Source organism: Odontesthes bonariensis, chromosome 13 (assembly GCF_027942865.1).
Source record: "Odontesthes bonariensis isolate fOdoBon6 chromosome 13, fOdoBon6.hap1, whole genome shotgun sequence".
Lineage (NCBI taxonomy): Eukaryota > Metazoa > Chordata > Actinopteri > Atheriniformes > Atherinopsidae > Odontesthes > Odontesthes bonariensis.
The window spans coordinates 14,701,393-14,723,223 of NC_134518.1; the positions used below are offsets into that span (position 1 = coordinate 14,701,393).

The 21,831-nt window shown below is 41.3% G+C and overlaps 1 protein-coding gene across 1 annotated transcript in view; it reads right to left on the minus strand.

Annotated features, from left to right (window-relative positions):
* ctnna1 (catenin (cadherin-associated protein), alpha 1) overlaps positions 1-20,615 on the minus strand; it is a 72,370-nt gene extending 51,755 nt beyond the window's left edge. The window contains exons 1-7 of the mRNA XM_075481076.1: positions 20,422-20,615; positions 16,848-16,965; positions 16,310-16,505; positions 10,471-10,637; positions 9,026-9,145; positions 7,610-7,879; positions 490-693 (exon numbers count right to left, since the gene is read on the minus strand). Of these exons, the coding sequence (XP_075337191.1) occupies positions 490-693; positions 7,610-7,879; positions 9,026-9,145; positions 10,471-10,637; positions 16,310-16,505; positions 16,848-16,952 (1,062 nt within the window). The 5' untranslated portion in view covers positions 16,953-16,965; positions 20,422-20,615. The remainder of the gene's footprint in view (positions 1-489; positions 694-7,609; positions 7,880-9,025; positions 9,146-10,470; positions 10,638-16,309; positions 16,506-16,847; positions 16,966-20,421) is intronic.
* Positions 20,616-21,831: the final 1,216 nt, after the last annotated feature.

Genomic DNA, 21,831 nt, shown 5'->3' on the forward strand with positions numbered 1-21,831 from the left:
ACGTACATCTGCCACAGCAACGCTGACACCCGCCAAACAGTTTCAGAAAAAGCAGCAACGCATCATCTTTAAATCCCAAAGCCAAATAAAGGCAGGTACCAGTTTACAGAAGGCAGATCGTTACAGAAGAAAATAGAGGGGTACACTGAGGGCACCCGTCTTCCACCACGGTCTCAAGATTTTATTTGGAAAAATAAAGGCCTTCTCCTAAATGTTCTGGTTCACCTGAGAAAAGTGTAGCGGTTTTTCATAGAAACTTTATTTGGAACGTAATGCTCTTAACATTTAAAACTTCGAGCAAAGTAAGACAACCGAAACCTAATCTACTGTGCTTTGGGAAGAAAGGCTAAGATTCACTTGGACCAATAAACAACAAACAGAAAGGTAATCCGTTAGCTTCAAACTCTAGTTGTGAACTCAAACTTGCAAAACTTCCTGCCAGCAGAGCAGAAGATGGTGGTAAGGGAAGTTTTAAATGAAGACACTTACATTGCCCATATACTCGGACAGAAGGTCCTGAAGAGCCTGGCGCACAGAATTGCACTCGGCCACGATGCGCTCCCTGCGGTCATCGCGTGTGCACGAAGAGTCGGCCATAAGGGCGGCACCGCTGATGATGCTTTCCAGGCGCTCCTCCAGGGAAGGACGGAAGCGCTCCTCACTGAAGGCCAGGGGATCCACAATTATTTGTTTCTGTAAGGAAAGGATGAGAAGGGACATTAAAAGAGGAGTTTTTCAAAAGAAAAGTTACCATGACACATTGATAGGTTCCTCTTTGATCCCAAATAGAGAAAACTGACCAGAAAGGAGATGAAAATAAACTGCCGGGGAAGTCTGCTAAGCCCCCGATAGTTGTAATGGTACTTGTCATCTTTATTTTCTCGTTTAGACTTTCAAAAAACGTATCACTGTAAACTCATTAAGAGCTTTACACTTAACAAGTAAATAAACACACACAAAAATAATAATTGCAAGAAAACACTGGTCAAAGAATCCTTGTATGTGCCTTCTGAGTCCAATGGGAAAAGCTTTATTTGGCATTCAGTCCGGCATCAAATGTCTGCAGTGGTTGAGGGTATTAATCCAGCCTGGCTCTGACCGGCATTGATGAGAACACGGCATCTGAATGCACATGCTAATTTTCTGCAAGAGAGGGCACAGCCTCACTGTGGCGTCTGACCGGGGGTGGGGGGGGGGGGGGGGGTGGGGGGGGTTAAACCAGACTGCAACAACTCGAAAAAAATAGATAAAACAACAACAACAATAAAACAGATTTCACCAATTTGCAAGACAGGTGGCAACTCACTTTCAGCCCCCCCCCCAGAAAGAAGTAAAAGTTAACACAAACACACACCAGCATGGGCGAAAGGTAAAAGGATGCAATCGTGTTTTTCGAGCATCTGTTCCCGAGTTAATCAAATGAGGAAAAGGGGTATATTAAGTGAAAATGCATTTTACAAAATGAAGAGACATTCTCAAGCTAATTGTCCTAAATGGGACAAATAAAAAGATGCAGTCATCTCATGTTTTAAACCTTAAACACATCCAGCAGGTTCTTGTCAAAAGACCTGAGACAAGTCCACAGGTTATGCTTCTTTGAACTATCGAGTAAAGCCTTGACAAATAAGGATGAAGACATTAATAAAACCTTAAAGATCCTAAGTGTGGTAGCTTGTAAAAAGATGGTAAAAGTGGCGTGATTTAAGCCCTCCTAGTCCTCTGACATTGAAATAATAATTAAAAAAAAATGTAAAAAAAAAACTCTTTGGAGAGGATTTTAAAAATGATGGGTATGCAAGACAACCTAAAATAATATCATCACTTGCAGTAATCCATCAGTATGAGAGACACAGAAGTCCTGAAACAACATCAGCTGACAGGAAATGTGTCAACACACTGAAGCCACCATAAGTTTTTACATGTTAGAGTTTCATTAGGTAAAAAGCGATGAATCCATCCATCACTATTAGTCTAGTAGTAATAATAAATAATGATGTATAATAAGGGAAGGTGCGCAAACCCCTCCCCACACATCTTCAGGACAAGACAGAGTACTTAAACATCTCAATTCACTTGGGCGAGCCTGCTGAGAGGCAACTAGTTGTCATGCTGGTGAAGCACTGCAGAGTGCGAACGTGTAAACATGATGAAAGCCTAAGCAGCGAAAGAAAGAAGGCCGACTTCCCAGATGACAAATTCATTTTTTCACATCTACCGAGGAGCAGATAGGCAACATAGTATTTTAAAATTCAGCTGTTAAGAGTTGCGGCTTATCAGGCAACCCGCCCTCCGTTATGACCACCTCCAGCCCCTCTACTCCGTCTCATCTGACCTCCTCTGCTTGCGTGTCATATCACCATGGCAACAGGCACACAAGAAAGACATGGCAGAGGAAACGGAGAGAGGGAGAGAGAGAGAGAGAGAGCAGTGGTGTTTGACTCATTTGCTAATTTTGCCAAGCACTTAAAAGTGTGAATCAGAGAGGTGGTATACTGGAAGGGACCCATTTCAGTTTTTAGGTTTCATACATCATTATAGTTCAATGTACATTTAAAAGGTCCCAAGGGCCAGTCATCAGTTCATTTTGGAATACAAGAAAAAAAATAAAAAATAATAAAAAATAATAATAATCAATTGAGTGATAACAACTGTATGTTCACAGATTCTTGGCCTAGAAGCTGGTGGCAGCCAGCCTAGCAAGCCAGACCCGTACAGCAAAAAGTTGTACATGGGTCTAGTGAAGATGGATAGCAGTGTGGGCGGGATAAACGGCTGTCTGTCAAGTTCAACGCCACGCAATAGGATGGCGCAACAACCAATCAGAGCGATGAAGAAGTTTTACGTAGTCAACGCGACGGAATTTACATTGTGGTTTGTAGTCTATGGCCTGAAAAGCTGATTTCTCTTAAGCTCTAAACTCTGTAAACTTTAGCAACATTTGAAACATTTTCAAGCGAGAAAGTAGTCGTTTAGATCCCCAAGGTGTTGAAAATCTGACAAAATACCGGCTATTTACAATTTTGTTGCCACGAATTCGGCGCTGCTAAAGCTAGCCGCAGTGAGCAACGCACTTCCGGTTTAGCCGTTTTGACTACTCTCGTCCCGTTAACGGAATTTGACCGTTCAAATGCCTTACCGGAGAGTTTTGTCAGCTCTGAGACGAAGATCGGCCCGCTGTCTTCGGTACATCATGCTCGCAATTGACTGGGGATTGCTCTCAGATGTAAGTTTACTTCGTTTCCCTATAAAGCTAAAGAGAGCTAGCTCGGCCTCAGACCCCGCTCCTCACGATTTGATTGGCTCGATCAACTTTTGATTTGGAACGTTGCAAAACGACCGCAAGTGACTAGACTGGCCCCGGAGCAAATTCCATTTGCGGCCGCTAGGGGCGTCTAGATTTCTAGGCTAGGTGGCAGCCATGCTTGTTATCCTAAAATCTGCTGGAGGCATCAACAGCCTGTTTTGTTTTGTTTTTTTTTTGGGGGGGGGGGGGTTTACATACTAAAAGTTGGTCAGAGTAAATTTTTCAGAAATATCTACATGTTAGCCTAAGCAGAAGCAGAGTATTTCACTCTGGCCAACGAGGCCATGCTTTTCTTTTTGGAAGAAAAGAAATGGGGGGGGGGTTTAATGGATTACAAGATACTTCCTGCTCAGATTCAAGCTCAATACAGAAAAATCTGCAGTCTTCTAATCATCTAATCTTCAGCAATTTTAAATCAAAGGCAGCAATGCGCTACAGACTCTACTGGGATGCAAACTATCACAGCTGAAATTCTCTTTGTGTTACATCACTTTCAGACCATCACCTCTATAATTGGGAACACACACACACACACACACAAAAAAAAAAAAACTTTTCCCTGCCAAACCCAGAGTCTGCTCGAAATGTGCGTCTACGTTTCTGCTTTGATTTTCAATGTTTGGATCAGGCGCGTTCTTTGGCAGCACAGCGACAACACAACACGTACGTTTGTGACAAAGACGCTGCTCTTTTTCCTCCTGCCGATTGTTCAAATTCAGTGAGAGGGCTCCACGTTTGAGCGTCTCGTTGTATTTTAAGCTCACTGCAGACGACAGACAGGCCCAGGCTGCGTGAGCCTTCCCAAACGAGTGTCATATTTTGCTTTTACAATAATAAAGTTTTGCCAACATGTAACCAATGAAGACAAAATGTGACAAATTAAGTGATATCAGGGCAGTAGTGTTTGATAGGCAGCGCATACCAACATTATTGATTTAGTGCTTGGCAACACTGTTGCCTAGCGACAGATTACTCCTGACAACTTGCACTGCATGCATTTTTTGGGTCTCTTCTATACCTTTTTACATAAACATCCTAATATACATGTGGGGATGTGAAGGTCTTAACAAAGGTGACTTGAACTTCGCGAAAGGGTCTGCTTCTCAGAGCTGTCCAGCTAAGAAAATGTGACTGATGGTGACACAATCAACACCATTACACATGCTGAAGGTTATTGTGTAAACAAAAGATGGCACAGGGGGGTAAAGAATTGCTTCGGCAAACTCCGGTTTGCAGAGACAGATAGCCATTTTTCATGCTAGTTGTAAAGTGTTGGGACTATCACCCATATTGTGTTAGTTCTCCATTATTCCTCATTTAATTCTGTGGGATTTGCCTAAAAAGCAGTTCACTCCCTATCATCTTAAATCAGGGAGTCTTCCTGGGTAATTATGTTTTTATTTTATTTTATTTTTTTTTTAAAGTCACTCTCTCTTTTCACGCTGATGACTTTTATAGTTTTAGGATTAAAGCATTTTATGCCGTCATTGTTGATAAGGCAACAATACACATTAATAAAAGCAAAAAGCAATAAGCTAGAGGTGCACCGAAATGAAAATTTGTGGCCGAAACCGAAACCGAATAATAATTAATCACTTGGCCGAATACCGAAACCGAAACCGAATATTACAGTTCAGTTAAGTTAACAAAAGTTAGATTTTTCACCATTTTTAAATATTGCTTAAATCTGCGCCTTACAATAAATGTTTAGACATGTTTTTCAAAGAAAATAAATGTTTATTTGAAATCTTCAAAAGTTATTACTAATAACTAGAGATAAGTTTAATTAATTCCCATTTTCAATTCATTCTGGGGTTTTTTTCATTCATTTCATACAACAACAAAAAATACAACATATTATAAACGCGTTCCAACACAAAAATGTAAAAACATGCAATATAACAAATTATCTGAGTGTCCTTTTTGGCATAGAGTCTAGGTAGCCTGCTCCTTCAGGAACAGTGGCAGCATTTTTTGTAGTTTGTGTGTTTTGCCTTTTAGTGATATTTTAGACTGAAACTACTACGGTGAGAAGACAATTCAACTTGGCTGTAAATGCAGGAGTTTTTTAAAAATGTATTTTGAAATACATGCTTTTATGTTGAAACAAGTAAAACAGGAAGTAGCGCCGGTTAGCTCCGTTAGCTTCACACAGAGACCGAGGAGCACCTGTAGCGTGATGTTACCTGCTAGTTTATTTTTATTTCATCACTCCATACTTTGTGGTGTTTGCTGTAACTGTGTGAATGTGATGCAGAGGAGAAGTGGAAGTTAAAGAATCCTAGTTCTGACCCTGCAGATTGCCTCTGGGGAATGACTCTGCCGTTGGTTGAGAAGCAGCTAAAGTGGCCAGTATTACTTTGATTATTTATTGGTACCAGCGACCTGCTAAGAATGCTATTTCTTTAATGATTACAACAACTAATGTTGTCTTTTATTTTGTTTACTCGAACATTTAGTTCTACGGTGTTGATGTGGCGTTAATAAACATCTGTGAGAAGAACCGGAGTCTCGCATCCAATCAATGAGCGGCATATTGGCAGAGTTTACAGATGAGTTTGGTTCTGTCGACTCCACTGTCTGTGGATAATTTTGCGTCACCACTATTCGGCCTCCGATTCGGCCACTCATTTGGCTTTCGGCCGAAAGCCGAATGTGTTTTTTTTTGCGTTTTCGGCCGAATATTTTCGGTTGCCGAATATTCGGTGCACCTCTACAATAAGCTATTCTCTGGCAGTCTGTTGTCAAGAGTGCTCAACCATTTAAGAGGAAGAAAGTCTCATGTTCCCCTTTGAGTGCTTCCCTTTTAGGAACTGCAGCCTGTCCCAAAAGCAACTGTGTTCATGTCCCTTTTCTCTTGAGTGGGTAAGGTCAGCATCGTGTTGTGACTCTGTTTTCCCCAACACTTGGCAGGAGTGGTCGACTAACGACGCAGTCAAATCAGTTAAACTAAAGGCTGATTTATGGTCGCCTACGGAGAGCCCTCTCCGTCAACGGAGACCCTCCCGGAGAAGCTCTCCGTAGCTTGCGTGCGTCGGCCAAAATTTCTATCTATCCGTCGAGGCAACGGAGACCGCAAGGGTTACGATTGGTCGGCTAATTTTACATAATTTCCAGAATCACTTTCCTGGTTTAGCGCCTTCCTCTCAGAGCAGCACACCGCCATTTTTGAAAGAGTTTACTGTGCCGGTTAACATTTGGTCAAAATCATTTGCATTTCAAAATAAATTAGCTCCAACTCCAACAACAGTCTTTCTCTCTCGCTCGCCATCGTTCACTGTGTTTAATGTAATGCTTTCATATGTTCATCTTTACTGTATTACATAAATTACAGAATTGGTTCTATTTTCAAGGAAAAATGTTAAGAGTAAAGTAGCACTTTAAACACAGAGGCTAAATGCTGATGCCTTCTTTAAAGTGAAACAGCATTGGTACGACCGGCTAAACAGACGGGGTAAACCATCTGCCCCTAAGTGGGGGCAAAATAGAAACAGCACGTGTTAGAAAATAAGATTTGTTAATTGATTAAACAGCGAGGAATGTATTTAGCACAAGAACACAATGAAAACCTGTGTTGCCATCGAGTTCAATTTGTCACAATGGACCCGCTGTCTCTCGAGTCTGAACATGAACAAAATAATAAAGCTGCAGTTCGTGTCGCACAGATGTTAATGACAGCTAAGGAGGAAAGAAAATCATCTAATCATCCTCGCTTTTATCGCCCCAGGCAGCATTAGGATGATTGGCTCCATGTCTAAGTCATCCATTGTTGATTGTGACATTTAATTTCATGTCAACATTAGGAGTCGTGTATGTCACATGTTTCACACACCTTGGTCGTTTTTCCCTCCATAAATTAATTTCCCACTGAATTTGTCTATATTCGTATATTAAATAACTTATTTAAATTCAGTGCTATGAACAAATAGAGGGCTCAAAAACTGGGACTATGAAAAGAAAAGGAAACGTTAGAGTACTACGGTTGTTTGAAACAAGCAAATTAAGGGATGGAATAGTAGTGACTCAAGAGCGTACTCAATGTAGCCCAGAGCCATGTTCCACATTGTCCAAATATGTTGTCCCAATTTTCAGTTCATGCTTTGTGGTCACTTTACGATTCAGCTACATTAGTTCTTTAATTCAACCCCCCTCGAATCATAATAGTTTCAAAGTACCTTCAAGGGAGATTTCGGAAAGGAAAACATGACATCACATTAAGACAGATACTTCAATATTAAGTTGGATGCAATAAAAAAAATAAAAACACAAATAGGCCGTTACTTGTAAATCATTCATTTGACTTACATCAAAATTGTTGAGGGCATAGGCGAGCTCTCCACCTCCCGCTGGATGACTGAGTGCTGGGTCTTCAGTGGACGTGGCCTGGGCGGCGTTGGAGATTCCAGAGACGGCATGCTGCAGCTGCTTGTAGATCAGGTCACGGTTAGCCTTGTAGGCGGCCACATCAGGATGCTGCAGGCAGGCACGGGACGCTGTGTACAGCATGGGGATGTTCCTTTGCAGCACCCCGCGCGCAGCAGCCATTTGGTCCTTATGATGGACATCCTTTAGCTCCTAGCAGGATAAAGTGACAAGGAGGGGAGAACGTGCTAAAACGGAGAGATGGAAGACTTAAAAGAGGTCATGTACTTTCGATTCAAAATGTACCCGTCGTTTCCCATATTGAGATGGTAAGAGTTTGTTATGGATGACCCAGATTTATTTCTGTCCCCGCGGTAACAAGACACAGACATAATCAGGCTGTTATAAAACGCCTTTGCAATTTAATGCATTGTATTAAACACAGACATTCCTACAAATTCACTCAATCTCTGACAAATGTACAAAACTTAGCCTTGTGATATTTTGGTTTTTTTTTAAGATTAGGGGCAGCATGAATAACAAACAGGATTATGGGCAGATGTGGGGAAATAGGTGCATTAAATTCCAATAAGTTGGATGAAAAATGCTTTATTCACTACAACTAAATGTTAAAAACAGAATGATCAATTAAAGGTGTGGTATGAGATGTTTTCTGGAGCATTTTTTATCATATTGTCTGAAAACCTCCTCACGACCCCATCGCACCCACTAAAATAGAATGTTTGGAAAAAAATTTATATTTTAGTCCATTGTAGAGGGTGTAGCAAGATGAAATGTCTGACCAATAGAAGTAATGATGAGAGTTATTTCTATTGGATTCTGACATGCCAATCAACCGTCAGCCCCCCTCCCCCCTCCGCGTTCACAGACTCGTGACTTGTTCATGTGTTTTGAAGGCGTGGTTTCGAGGGGTGGGCTGAAGGGAGAGGCAAGGTTGTGTATTTTCAAAAATATAGCTTGCAGGAACCGTTTTTCCAAGATCTCATACCCCACCTTTAAACTGAATACAATAAAGAGGCAAAAAGGGTTCCTTCTCTGGCACTTCACCGTTAACTCTAAACACATTTCTTTGGTGAGATATTTTAGAAACAGCACCTCCATCGTTATGGTGTAACGGTTAAGTTTTTATAGCGCTTTCTCCCAGCCTGCTGTAATGGAACCAGTAATAAAAAGGTTATTCATGCCCGGTGAATCTAACTGCCGAGCCAAAGCACATGGCGCTGTTCTTGTTTATTCTACCTCACTGTTTTAATTATAATTTTTTATTGATGGTTGTAGATCTAACAGCAACAAAAATCAATTTACCTCGTCCCACTCTCTTTTGTCTGCAAATATTACCTGCTGTCTCTTGGCAGCCATGATGTTGAGCTTATCCACCTCTGGTTTCAAGGCCTTATATTGGATTCCCAGATCCTGTTCCGTACCAGCATTGCGCACTTTGACCAGGCTGTCCTCCACCTGAGCAAGGGACGCGAAGTAAGTAAAGCGAAATACTCTCAAGTAAAAACTTGACATACAGATATTCAACACACACAAGCACATTCACACCATTGCAAAGCAGTGCAGGTTGCGATCTACCCTCAATAAGCAGCTTACTGCAGCTAAATACATTTTTCAAAAGGAAAGATCATCCAGACATCTCCCAGCATTTCAGACTGTGATTAGATGTTGGATCAGCAGGTGATCGTGGTTTGAGAAAGGTAGAGACCTACGGGATAAAGATATTGCAATGATATGAAAGCAATGCGTTTGATGGAACTGCAGGTGCATTTCAAAGGCAGGATCAGCTCAGTAGAAGGAACTGGAAGGACATTAAAAGTCGGTGCATCCCACCACATTGGAAAGGAAGAGCCATCATTTACAGCATGCATAGGTTGCATTTAATTATTTGGGAAAAAAAAAAACAACCAATTAACTTGAGCCAGCAGGGTGGCTAGCAGACAATTTAGCTTACAGAAACAAAAAAAAACCTGCCGTTTCATGACCTCTGTAAATTGTCTGTTTATAACCAGATCAGTTATCAGCAAGATACATCAAATTTTCAGTTATTAGCACCTGTGCTTCTAGCAGAAAAGGTTAGCCTGCAGCTCTGGCACAAAGACACAGAGGTATTCCAAAAATCTGCACCCCTTAGGTTAGAACGTTCATTATTCATACTGCAGTTTCCACAACCAACTAACAAGCCCACAACATACATTACCACAGGATTTCCCACAGATTTTATTTGGGCGGGCCACAGACACTTATTCACCGACTTATAATAAATATATTTTGTGTTGTGTCACCATTGTATTTTATTGTGAAAGTTTAGCTGTCTGCAGTCAGTTGGTCTTCAGGGTGATGCTGTAGCAGTTCTTCTGTACTCAGCTGCCTCTCTGATGCATCCCGCTAACAGGAAACAGTATGCTACCCTCTTGGACTGCAGCCAAAAACAATAGTCCTTGTTCTGCTCTCTTCAAGTGCCACTACAGATTTTAACTCCATCAGGTGTAGCGCTGCTTCACAGGCTCTACTCCGAGCTCACAGAGGCTGCGAAGCAGAACGCAGAGACCATCTGGTCCTCCAATAAACTGATCTAATTTTTCTCCTACGAGGGACTCGCTAAGGAGGTAGTTGATTTGTTATTTGGTTATATGATTTTCAAAACGTCCTCTGCAAATAAATTTCACATTTGCACCGGAGAACAACATCCTCGGTTTTTTGCTCAGGGTAATAATTTAATTTCCTTGTAATTAAGCTTGTTTTAAGAATCAATAATGTGCAGAGGAATTTAATCAGCTCACCAGCTTAAGCTGCAGAAGAAGTTTGTAGACGTCAGACATATCTGCCAGCACCAACAGATGTGTGACGGCCGAAAGGAGGGCCCTGGCAGCTCGAACCATGTTGCCCCTCTTCACAGAGGAGCAGGGATCTTCTGCAAACTCTCCGGAGGCCAGACGCATCGACTCACCTGAGGATGAAAGACAAAGCAGCACACATGATCCAACTTCACTGATTTAACTGAAAACCAAAAGACTAGGCATAAACATGACGCATCAAGGTTGAAGTATGGGGGGGATCAATATTTCAGAAACATGGCAAATAGTTTAAGTGTACACAAAAAGGTCTTTTATGCGTTCCGCACTGAAGCCGATGTAGTATAACTATAGGTAATACTGCTGCCTAGTAGTTGTAGTGACGCTAATTTCCAGGAGACGACAGGTCTAAAATCAGTCAGTTGATTTCCCGCAAGCTTACATTGTCAGAAATCATTATTTGCGATTTGCAGGAGTGTGCCGGAGAGTCTGCAGTCAGATACGTTTACCCAGCCCGGCTGGGGCGAACATGCCCACAAAAACACAACAAAAGGCTCACTGTCTGATGTGCTTAGCACGATGCTTTGTCTTATGGCGGACGGGTCTGCACAGTTGACCTAGCACACAAATTGCTTTTGTACTCCCAAATCATGAACAAGACAGTAAATCTTAAGTTTTGTTCTGAAGAGACAATAGCCAGATTTTAAAAAACTGGGGGGAAAAAGGGACTTAAAACAACTTTGCTACATTCTAAAAACCAATAGGACAAATGCTTATCTCGTTTCTGTTCCTATAACATGACACGGCAGCACAGAGGCTGCAGCGAGGGGAAGAAAAAGCAGCCCTTTGCTTTTCTTTTAAGCAACCTGACCACCTGTACTCTTTACATGCTCCCCGAATCAGATTCGCTTGAAGGTCGATGGGTGACGGAGATCATTCTGATTGACAGGTGGGTGTAGAGAAGGAACTCCGTCATATGTTAACGTGACATTAGGTGTTCATTTTCCAATGAAGTTTAACTGCTCAATAAAAGCATACTTTTACAAAAAAATTAAAAATGTTACATTAGTTTAAAGTGAAACGCAGGTTTGGGTTTTTGAGTCTGAATACATCAAATACTCGTTTTATTATGTAGACAAGTTCGAGCACTTTTACAAACAATCGCCCGGCTTTCTGCAAACCTCTTGTTCACCTTTTGAACTCGCTGCATTTTTAAAACTCCTGCTTCTTGTGAACACGTACATCGAGGCTGGCAGTTGGAGGCGGCCGTTTTCAGTGTGTTTATGAGCAATTTTCTACCCGACGCTGCGAACACGCACAGGCACTGCAGGGGTGTCTGCTGTCGACACTTGTTCCCGGCGTCGGCTTGGTGCATGAGAGCAGAATGCTCTGGAGTCGGTGTACTCTCAGCCTGAGATAAGGAGCTGGCTGAATTTAGAAGCAAAGTGAAGTCACTTCTTGGCTTAAACTTCTGGAATGTTTTTCAAGTAGGCTCTTGCCACTAACTTTTAACAAGATCCCCAAATAACCAGGTGATAGGCACATCCGTGTTTGACAGCTTTAACAATCTGAATCCCAAAATAATTATGAACTCTTAATTTGAGGATCACTCCGTTCCCATCTCTGTACACTCACAGAGTCAAAAACCTCAGACTCACTCTCACCACGACAGACATTTTTAAACTGAGACACAGTTTCTCACCTGCAACTGCAGAAGCCCGGCAGGCTGCCAGGCCAACCACAGCACTACAAGGCCTAAGGAGAAAAACAACGAATGCCAAATATGTCCATTCACATAACCAGTTGCATTTGGGACATCTCGCTCTTTTTATGTGTTCATCCTATTATGTTCCTGTTCTATATGCACTCATTTCATCACAGCCTATCGTAGGCCTGCACAGTGACTTGGTGTTGTAGCTCCTTTGTTGTGCAGAGGAGTGAAAGGAAAATCATCTTACTGGACAGCAAGTTATAGACCTATAAAAGCTTACCAACGCCGTCCATCCTTCTACAGCAGCTGCCGATAAGAAAGAGTTGTCACCTTTAAGTTTTCTGGAGAGGCTGCATGTTATAAACGCATGGGGAGCCTCATCACCTGAACTGAAACTAAACAGTACAAAAAGCTGTCACTTTTTCCAAAAACCAAGATCACATACAGACTAACTTGCAACCAAACAACACTGGAAGTCATTACACGTACTTTGTGTGCATGTACACCCAATTATGAAAATCAACCCTATCATTATAGTAATGATGTCGTTCTTTTACAACCTCAAAAAAGGTAGACCAAGCTAAATATTTGCACTGCAAGCTGGCGTGAGGACTACAAAATGTATGTCAATTCAAAACGGAAGGCGTCACTTTTGTCAGGCCAACAATGGTGTTAAACTAAGTCTGAGGATGAACTGTGGTTAGCAGCAACCATCTCAGCAGCAACTGTCATTCTATCGTGTTCAAGCACAAGAAAACTTCAGCCTGGAAATGTCCCTCACCAACACATCTTCAACAAACCATTTTATTAAAAGACCAATGTAGCCATTTTAACTCATGAGATACATTCTAATTAATGGTTCCTCACAGTTTAGATCAGAAGAATATGGCTCCTGCTGATAAAAGCATGTTTTCTTAACTAGTTTGGTCTATAACTAACAATATTTAACTATGAACGATTACCACTTTTATTGCACGGTTAAACTTATCAATAAGTTAAAAAAAAAAAAAAAAAAAAAAACTTCTGCCAAGCACCTAATATTTTACTGAACATTAGGTCTAACCTCGACCAAAAAGCAGAGTAGTCAGTTTAATAAATAAAATATACACAAAAAATTAAAAAATTAAAAATCATTAAAAAAAAAAAAAAGATAATTTTGCTGATTGTTTGATCTCAACTCTGTTAAAGAAACTACAAATACATGTTTGGAGCTTTGGAATATCCCCTTGTCAGACAGTAAAGGTCTATTTTGTGGATTTAAGTGAATTTCATTCAAGCAATGCTACTTTGAGGACAAAAGCGTTGAATCAAAGCCGAAAAAACTACCATCTGATGCAGATTCACCCACTTTACTCTGACAGCTAAAGCAGTCTGTGCAAATGATCAACAACACAGACCTCAAACAGAGTCAGCGCCCTCAGGCTGTTATTCCCCCTGTGAAGAAAATCAATAAGGCCATTTTCAGGGAGGGAGGGTTGATCGTGATCAGCGCTCCTTTAATAAACTTCCATCTATCTAACACTCACCAGCAGCCCTCTGTGTGCATGATGAGATGATTAAAATGTATATCACACAATGGGCCTTCCAAGCGGCAGGACAACAAACAGACAGGTGGGAAGGGCAAGACGGGGAGAGCAAGGACAAGAGCAGGCGGAAACAGCTGCGCAGAGAAAAGGTCGGACACAGTGGGAAACGCTACTGAAGTTTGTGATTCATCTTTATACAGATTCGAAAAATGTTCATAAGAGTGTTGCAGAGAGAAAAGTTAAAAAAAAAAATTAAAACTAAAAAAAAAAAAAAAAAACTCTTGCTCAATTAATATAAGCATCCGTTATGATGTCATGTTAACACCCTTCCCATTTTAAAACAGCTGGTAAGCCACATCTGGGTGGAAAAGGCTTCCTGAAGGACGGTGGTGGGGGTGTTACCCCGGTCAATGGCCGTATTATCAGTCTAGGCGCGCTCCACTGAGCAGCATGGCATAGCTGACAGCCAGACATGGGCACCAGCTAACAACAGTCACTGAATTTCAGCCCAGTGACAGCTCACCCTAACGACAAGAACATTCCTGGGGACTGAGCAATGCTCATGTTATCTACCGACATGTATTATACATCCCGACTCCTCACAGCAGAGGACATCTAACTCACTGGGCATCTGGGGAGAAAAGGAAAAAAAACACAGCGACACAGATGCCACTTCGAAGGGTGATAACAGCCCCCTCCCTGGTGTCGATGGTCAGCGAGTGTGTCAAAAGATGGCAAATACACAGTGCAGAAAAGAGTAAATGAGACTGTGTGTTTGTGTGTGTGTGAGTAGGGTTTGATGATGGAGCATGCTATCAAATCTAACAAATCTTAATTTCATTGGCTGGTGATGTGATGAAACTGAATGGAAAGTAAAAAGTGTGTGGGGGCAGCAGCCTCCCAAAAGGTAGGTGGATATAACCATTTAAATAAATTCATCATCAGGGACAGCTGCAAACTATTTTTCCTTCATCACTTCATGCTCTGCACAGCTCTGATCTCTGTGGCAACAGCTAAAAAGGGAAGAATCTAGATTAAAGAAAAAAAAAGAAAAAACAGTGGAGGATGGCTTGTGCGTCACTTCTGCCACAAAATGAGTTGGTACTCCACTCCACAAGCCAGTGGATGGCCTTTTACACAGATGGGCGGGCAATCACACCTCTGCAATCCATCTCCATAGACAGCACAAGCTTCAGAGTGTATGATGATACAATTTTGACTCAGTCATCATCATCCACACAGTTTTTGTTAAAGTTGACAAAGCAGGATAACTCAGGGAAATCAAACTGACATATGCTCATGACAGCAGTCTCCCAAAAGTCTGACAGAGCTCGAATGAACACAGTGGAGGATTCAAGGTTTCGAAAAGAACAAGGCGTCTATCTTTTTGGTACCATGAAACCATCTGTTCGGTTTGATGAAAGGTCTTTCCCTAAAACCTTCATAGCAAAAACAAATCTCACGCAAAGCATATTCTTATTTCAGGGTAGTGATGCTCCGATCGATCGGCTGCCGATCATGATCGGCCGATAATGCCCAAAAATAGCCTGATCGGCGATCGGAAAAATATGCCGATCAAAAAGCCGATCACGTGACGTAATTACAAGCTTTTTTTTTTTTTTTTTTGACGTAAATTACTAGCAACCACTTTCTAATGTGGTACGGGACGTGTGTACAGAACCGAACAGGCAAAACCTCTACAGTGCTTCTCGACAACATGACCTCTCCTGTCTGGAATTTCTTCAAAGTGTGTCAGAAAGATGTGAAACTTACTGCGGTCACGCCATCTGCGCTTCGCGCTAGCTACACTTGAAAATCGAGTGCCCGTTTACATCGCTTCATACGGTAAAGCGTGTGAGCGGATTTATGGTGCATTCAAGTGCACCCCGTAAACTCAGTAATCTATATCGAAGTTGATTTTCATTTGTTGGAATACATACACCTGTCATTACTTGGTTGTTTTTTTTACTACATTCTTTTTAATGATTAAAACAAAATGATAGAACAAAATTATTGAAGCATATTCAGAATCAAACTCATTTCTGCATAGTCAGATTTGAAAACTTCCTTAAAACCAAATCAAAATGTTCTCTGCCGACTCCACCAGATTCTTGTTCTACATGTCCCCAGCTACCTCTTTGGAGATTTTCAAGTTATTTCACTGCATCATTGTTTAATAATCTGATGCTGAAATCATACCCAGTGGATGATGTATATGGGCAGATTAAAATAATAATAGAAAGTAAAAAAAACAATTGTTTTCTGCAAACTCCACCAGATTCTTGTTCTACATGTCCCCAGCTACCTCTGGCAGTTTAATTTCTATAAATGGTGCACTCTCTGCTAGATGAAAGGCATGGAAATGTCCGATTCCTTCCATGATCGGCAGTGATCGGCAATCGGCAGATCATGATTTTGGTGATCGGTGATCGGTCCAAAAAATGCTGATCGGAGCATCACTATTTCAGGGTATTTTACTTGGGGAGATGGTACGTATGTAGCTAATGATTTATGCATCATCCATCTTATCATAAGAAGCACTCTGTACGATCTCGAAGCCACACTGCGGAGAAATGTCTACCCAATATACCTTGCTTGCGAACATCCTCCACTGCAGCAGTCAGCTCGTCCTTAAGGAACTGACTTTCCTTTGCAATCTTTTCTCCCTTCTCCAGAAAGTTCTGGGTAGCAGTCTCCACCGACGCAGCCAAAACGTGTGCCTTCTTAGAGCGGCCCTTCTTCTTGTTAGACGGCCCTTTGTTGCTGGAATTTACCAAGGTCGTGACCTGTGGTGGGAACACAAAGCATTTCGAGAAGAAAAAACGTCCGTTTTGGGATCCTTGATGTGTTCGGCACAATAGTTATGTAAACAGCTCTTTCAGCGTAAAATCTTTGTCACCGCCGTTTCTGCTTTGCAGCTAACAATGTTCATTTCTGTTCTACACAGAATAAGAGTATGTGTTTAAAAGCTGCCATATTAGCCATTTGCCATTTTAGAAAATAAAGTGACCAGCACTTTTAATAATAATCAATTGCATTTACATCTTGCGGCACACCCCCCAAAAAACATTTTGCAACAAATGCCCTGAGGCCAAAAAAGAAAAACAAATACATCCTTCTGGCTTTACCTGGGTGACGAGGGGTTCCAGTAGTCTCTCCACCGCCAGAGTACGGATCTCGAGACTCTTTGGGTCCCATTTAAAGTTGATGTTAGCTGTGTTGATGGTCGTCATTTTGCCTTGATTTCTAAGGGTGAAAAAATATGAAAAAGAAAAGGTGACAACAAGTGATGACATAAGAGCTTGCACCCAAGCTTTTGCAGCAGAGAGGAATTTCAGCCAGACCCTCCAAGAGGTTTTAGCAAGTGCCAGAGAAATATCATCAGGGCCAAAGCCATAAAAAAACAGAGCAATTAAAACATTCTTTTCCAATATAGTTAATAGGAAATTCTTAAAACCCTTTCTGACAAACATAAAAAAATAGATAAATTACATAATAAAAAGCACCGCATCGTTGACCTTTAGCAGTCAACTCTCCTCTCATCCACAGCCGCTCCATCTAACACGAGGCTGAAGCCGAATGGGCCTCCTTAACCCATTTAGGCCTAAGACGCCTGGAAAAGAATGCCTGTAAAACCTATGGGCGATTTCAGAAAGACCCCCTAAAACCTGAAGTTTTTCTGGAAACTCAGCAATTGTGTCAACGCCTACTAAATGATTGATTTCTCAGCCTCTGTAGCAGATAGAAACAAAATTCAAAAAGTATTTGAGAGCTTACACCTGTGGCTTTCTTTGGAAATTGAGTTTATTTACATACACCTTCACGAAAATAGAAAATGTAAAAGGTAAAGTGCAGGAACAGCACTATTTTCAATAAAAAAAAAAACAGTAATAAAATAAAATAAAAAGTAAAGTGCAGGAACAGCGCTATTTTCAATAAGAAAACAGTAATAAAATAAAATTTAATTTTATATTTAAATGATTTATTTATATATTTATTTTATCGCCAGTCTCTTCGTACTGGCAGCACAAGGAGTCCCATGCCCATACACATTCCAATAAACGTTTTCATCTCCGGCACAGTTACGTGTGACCACCTTGCCATCTTTGCTCGAGCTGGAGTCTGAAGTACCTGGTCACTGTATCTATTCGTCTCGGAAACGAGATGCGCCCAAAGCTCCTCAGTAAAAATATGATTAAATGCCTGCAACAGTGTGGCATCTGCAAGTAAATCGACTTTCACCCCTGGTGTGCGGTTGAAATCTCTCCGTCGATTACGGTGGTAATTGTCAGTCTTGTCAGACTCACATTCAGACCCTTCAAAATCATCCTCGTCGTTATCATCATCTTCAAACATATGTGCTAGCCATAAATCTCGATCAATTGGGTCAGCACGTTCATCAGCATCATCAAAGCCAAGAAACTCCTCACAATCGCTACCGTCTGAAATGTCTTCCCACTGAAAGTCCTCCACGCTTGTTCGATGTAACTTAACTTCAAAACAATGACACGAGGAACATGACGACACTCTCACGTGTCTATTATAATGCATTTAATTGGCGCAGAGGTCAATAATTGGTGCAAAACAACCTTATACATGAAAAAAGACATGTACGCTTTCCCGGCCTTAAAGGTAAAATAACGCAACAGCGCCCCCGGCTTTAAAGGTAGAAATGCGGCAACGCTTTCCCGGCCTCAATGGGTTAAGTGCATTAGTTCTGTTTAGCCTCAACACTTCACCCTGAAGCCAGCACCAAGGGAATCTCAGTTTTACCATCTCGAGTCGAGCCGCATCAGATTCGCCTCGCTACGTTATAGGTGGCAACGAATCGCAGTTTTGAACGGCGGTTTATCGTTCTCTTCCCGTTTCATCCAAGCCGAAGAGACACCGCTTGCAGTTAAACCGAACATTGTGCTTTTCATTTATACTTGTGGCAGTTTTAACGCTTTGTTTTATATATATAAAAAATAAACGAATAAAAAAAAATAATAATAATTACAAAAAAAAAAGGTCACCGACACTCACAATAAGCCCACCTGAGGCATGAATGAAAATAGCCATTATACGTCACAGAGATAATGCTTGTGAAAAGTTGTAATGAGATCAATATAAAAAATTAAAAACGGCATTAAAAAAGGGCTTTTGCTTTCTAAATAGAGCGTCCTTGAAGACTTTCAGATCAGCCTCCAACAGTTTTAGAGCATGTTCCAAATATCAAGGTCCTTGTCGGAGCCAACGGACCCTTCCCTCTGAGAATGAGTGCATAGTAACACTGTGGCCCAATTTTTTTTTTTTATTTCTCTTTGCAGGCAGTGACTGCGACTCCATTGATTAGCTATCAAACACGGAGCAGGCAAGGATAATCAGCTGGCCCTGAGGGGCTCCAATTGAAAAGCTGGTCAGCTGTAATATGAAAACAATGTCAGCTAGACACTGACCCACATTGCTGACAAAGAAGCAAAAAATAAACTAAAAGAAATTAAATTAGGTTTATACATCTACCATATTTCTACATAAAATCATACTGGGTGATGTACTTCTAAAGGTTTAGCCTATTTCATCAGTTCATATATGGGAGACATGGTCCTTGTTAACTTGGAATAGAAACGCCATCTTGTATAGAAGAATTTGGACTTTGCAGAATAGCTGTAAAAGACTTTTATTGTTAGGTACTTTCCAACTACTCACTGAGGATTGTTACAGTTGCTTTTTGGGGGGGGGGGGGGGGGGGGGAGTGCCAAAAATTAATACGGTACAAATAAATTTAAAGAGGTCGACAGGGTTGCAGATCATAATGTTGCCTTTCTTCAGAGAAACAGACGCTTTTCAAAGGGAGGGTGAATTATTCAGGAACTCTCATGATAAACTCCGTGCTTTTCGTCAGTATGGGTGTGGCTTTTGAACTCCGAAATCAGATATCTCTAAATCTGTACAAATGAAACCAAAGCGCGTCTGGCAGATAGTATACTGATCAGGGTGCGATGGTGCAATAACGTTTTAAACTACTGTGAGAGGTCAACAAATACATTTTATAGAGACTGCAAAAGAAAAAGTGGGAGAAGAAAATAAAAAACGTCTCAAATTTAACTCAATGTTTTTGCTAACTTTAATTGTAAGTACAGGTGTTACAGGGCGGGTCAAACACCTTGGCAGCTGAAGCTGCTAATGTTAGCAGCTAACCTTTACTTTAAGTAGCTTAAGTCACACCTGTTGTCGCCAACAACCTTAAAACAATCGTCGGTTTTGCTCAGATAAAGCAGTATCAATGGAAAGTATTTCAACACCGATGTGTCCTTAAAACTATGAAAGAAAAGTCAACTCGTTCCAAATAGGTACTTCCTAATTCCATTCAACTTAGACTGACGTATGTTGTTACCTGCTACCATTTCACGTACAGTGTTGCGAACATACCGTCTTGCCCCCGCTAATGCTAGCCGACAAAACAACAAACACCTACGTTAGCTGTTAGCTCGCTATAACACTGCGGGGGGAAAAAAAACTTAATCCGTTGTGTCAATAAGATTACCAATTAACAAATCCACATAATACCGATTCAGACACTCACCGTGAAAGACACAGAGACGACATATTGTAAACTCACCGACTACAAGCCGCTGGATAAACTGGAGTTTAAAAGTTCAAAATGGTGGAATGAGAAGTATGGAATTCCTTGCCTCAAAAGTTTTCCTCCCTTTTCCTTACCTCTCAAGCTCCGTTCAGTAGCGTTTTTCACTGCCGACAGTAAAGTTGCCTTTCTTCCTCTCGAAATGTATGACCAGAAGTTAATACAAAAGAAACGTTAAAGGAGTCTCCAGCACTTTGCAACTGAAGAGTTTCGGTTAAGTCTGTTTCGATGAGGCAGACTATTGCCCAACAATGGATGAGGCAGAGGAGGAGGAGGAGCGGGAGGGGGGCCGGGGCCGGGGCGGTGACCGAGTTCCTGAACTTCCTGGCAGCGGAGCAGGGCGACCACAGGCCACAGCAAGCCCGAAAAACAAGGAGGTGTTTTAGGCGTGGCATTTACTTCATGTGTCCATATATGGAGTAATTATGGTTTACGTAAAACCAATCTAGGATAAGGCCAAGCAGCGAGATATCAGTTATATCATCTCACCGTGGAGGCTGAAGGGGGACGTTTTATACTTGAAATGGCAAACTGAAGGCCAGGACCGCTGAAACTGTTATACAAGGAATGCTGGTTTTACAGAAGCAGCAGTGAACTGATTTTCATGGAATAATTTCATAAGGAGTGAAAGATAGAAGCTGCACCCAACAATGTTGACAGAAATGAATGACAAATGTGAATATGGCCTATTGTTCATCCTGAAAACTGGGACTTTTTTTTTTTCTCTGTCTTGGTTTTACCATTATAGATTGTGCATGGTTACCACTTAGAAATCTCATACACCTCTTGTGACAGATCTACATCTAACTTTAAGCTATTTTTTAAAAGGTGAAATCTGAAAACCATTCTACTGTAAAGGGAATTTCACTCTTTCATGTTCTGGGGGGGGGGGGTTAATCAAACTATTATTTTCTTTCTGTCCACCGCATGTCTAAATTTCCAACTAAAATTGAAAAAAGAAGTGGTTTTGGAACTATGAAAATGAATATTATTCATAAAAGTGAGTCAAGTTAAAGGAAGTTAGTTTTTTTTTTTTTTTTTAAACCTGGACCTTATTTCTACATTCATCTACTCACCAATAACAGTTTGGTGAAAGTCGGCATTCTTCGGATGCTATTTAGATGACTCGAGATCCGTGTATATCCATATAACGGGGGTGAATGCGGCAGAGACAATACAGCCTCTAAATAAGGCTTCATCTGTCTTTATTTCACCAATACTTTAAGACGAATGAATTAATGAACGTGTACTATTGCACTGTTAGCTCAGAGGTGCCGTGTTGTTGTTATTGGGGGCTATCGGGGGCTTTCTACACACGCATCTACTGGGATGATGTCATCGACACGCGCCGCCGCAGCAGCATCTTTACACGGAATTTGCTACTGCTGCTGGTAACATGGTTCGTTATTGCATATTTCCAAATTGCCATGTTGCACAAAACTAGCAGTAGCATGTAAAGCACTCCATGTAAAGATAGCCGAGCGTCA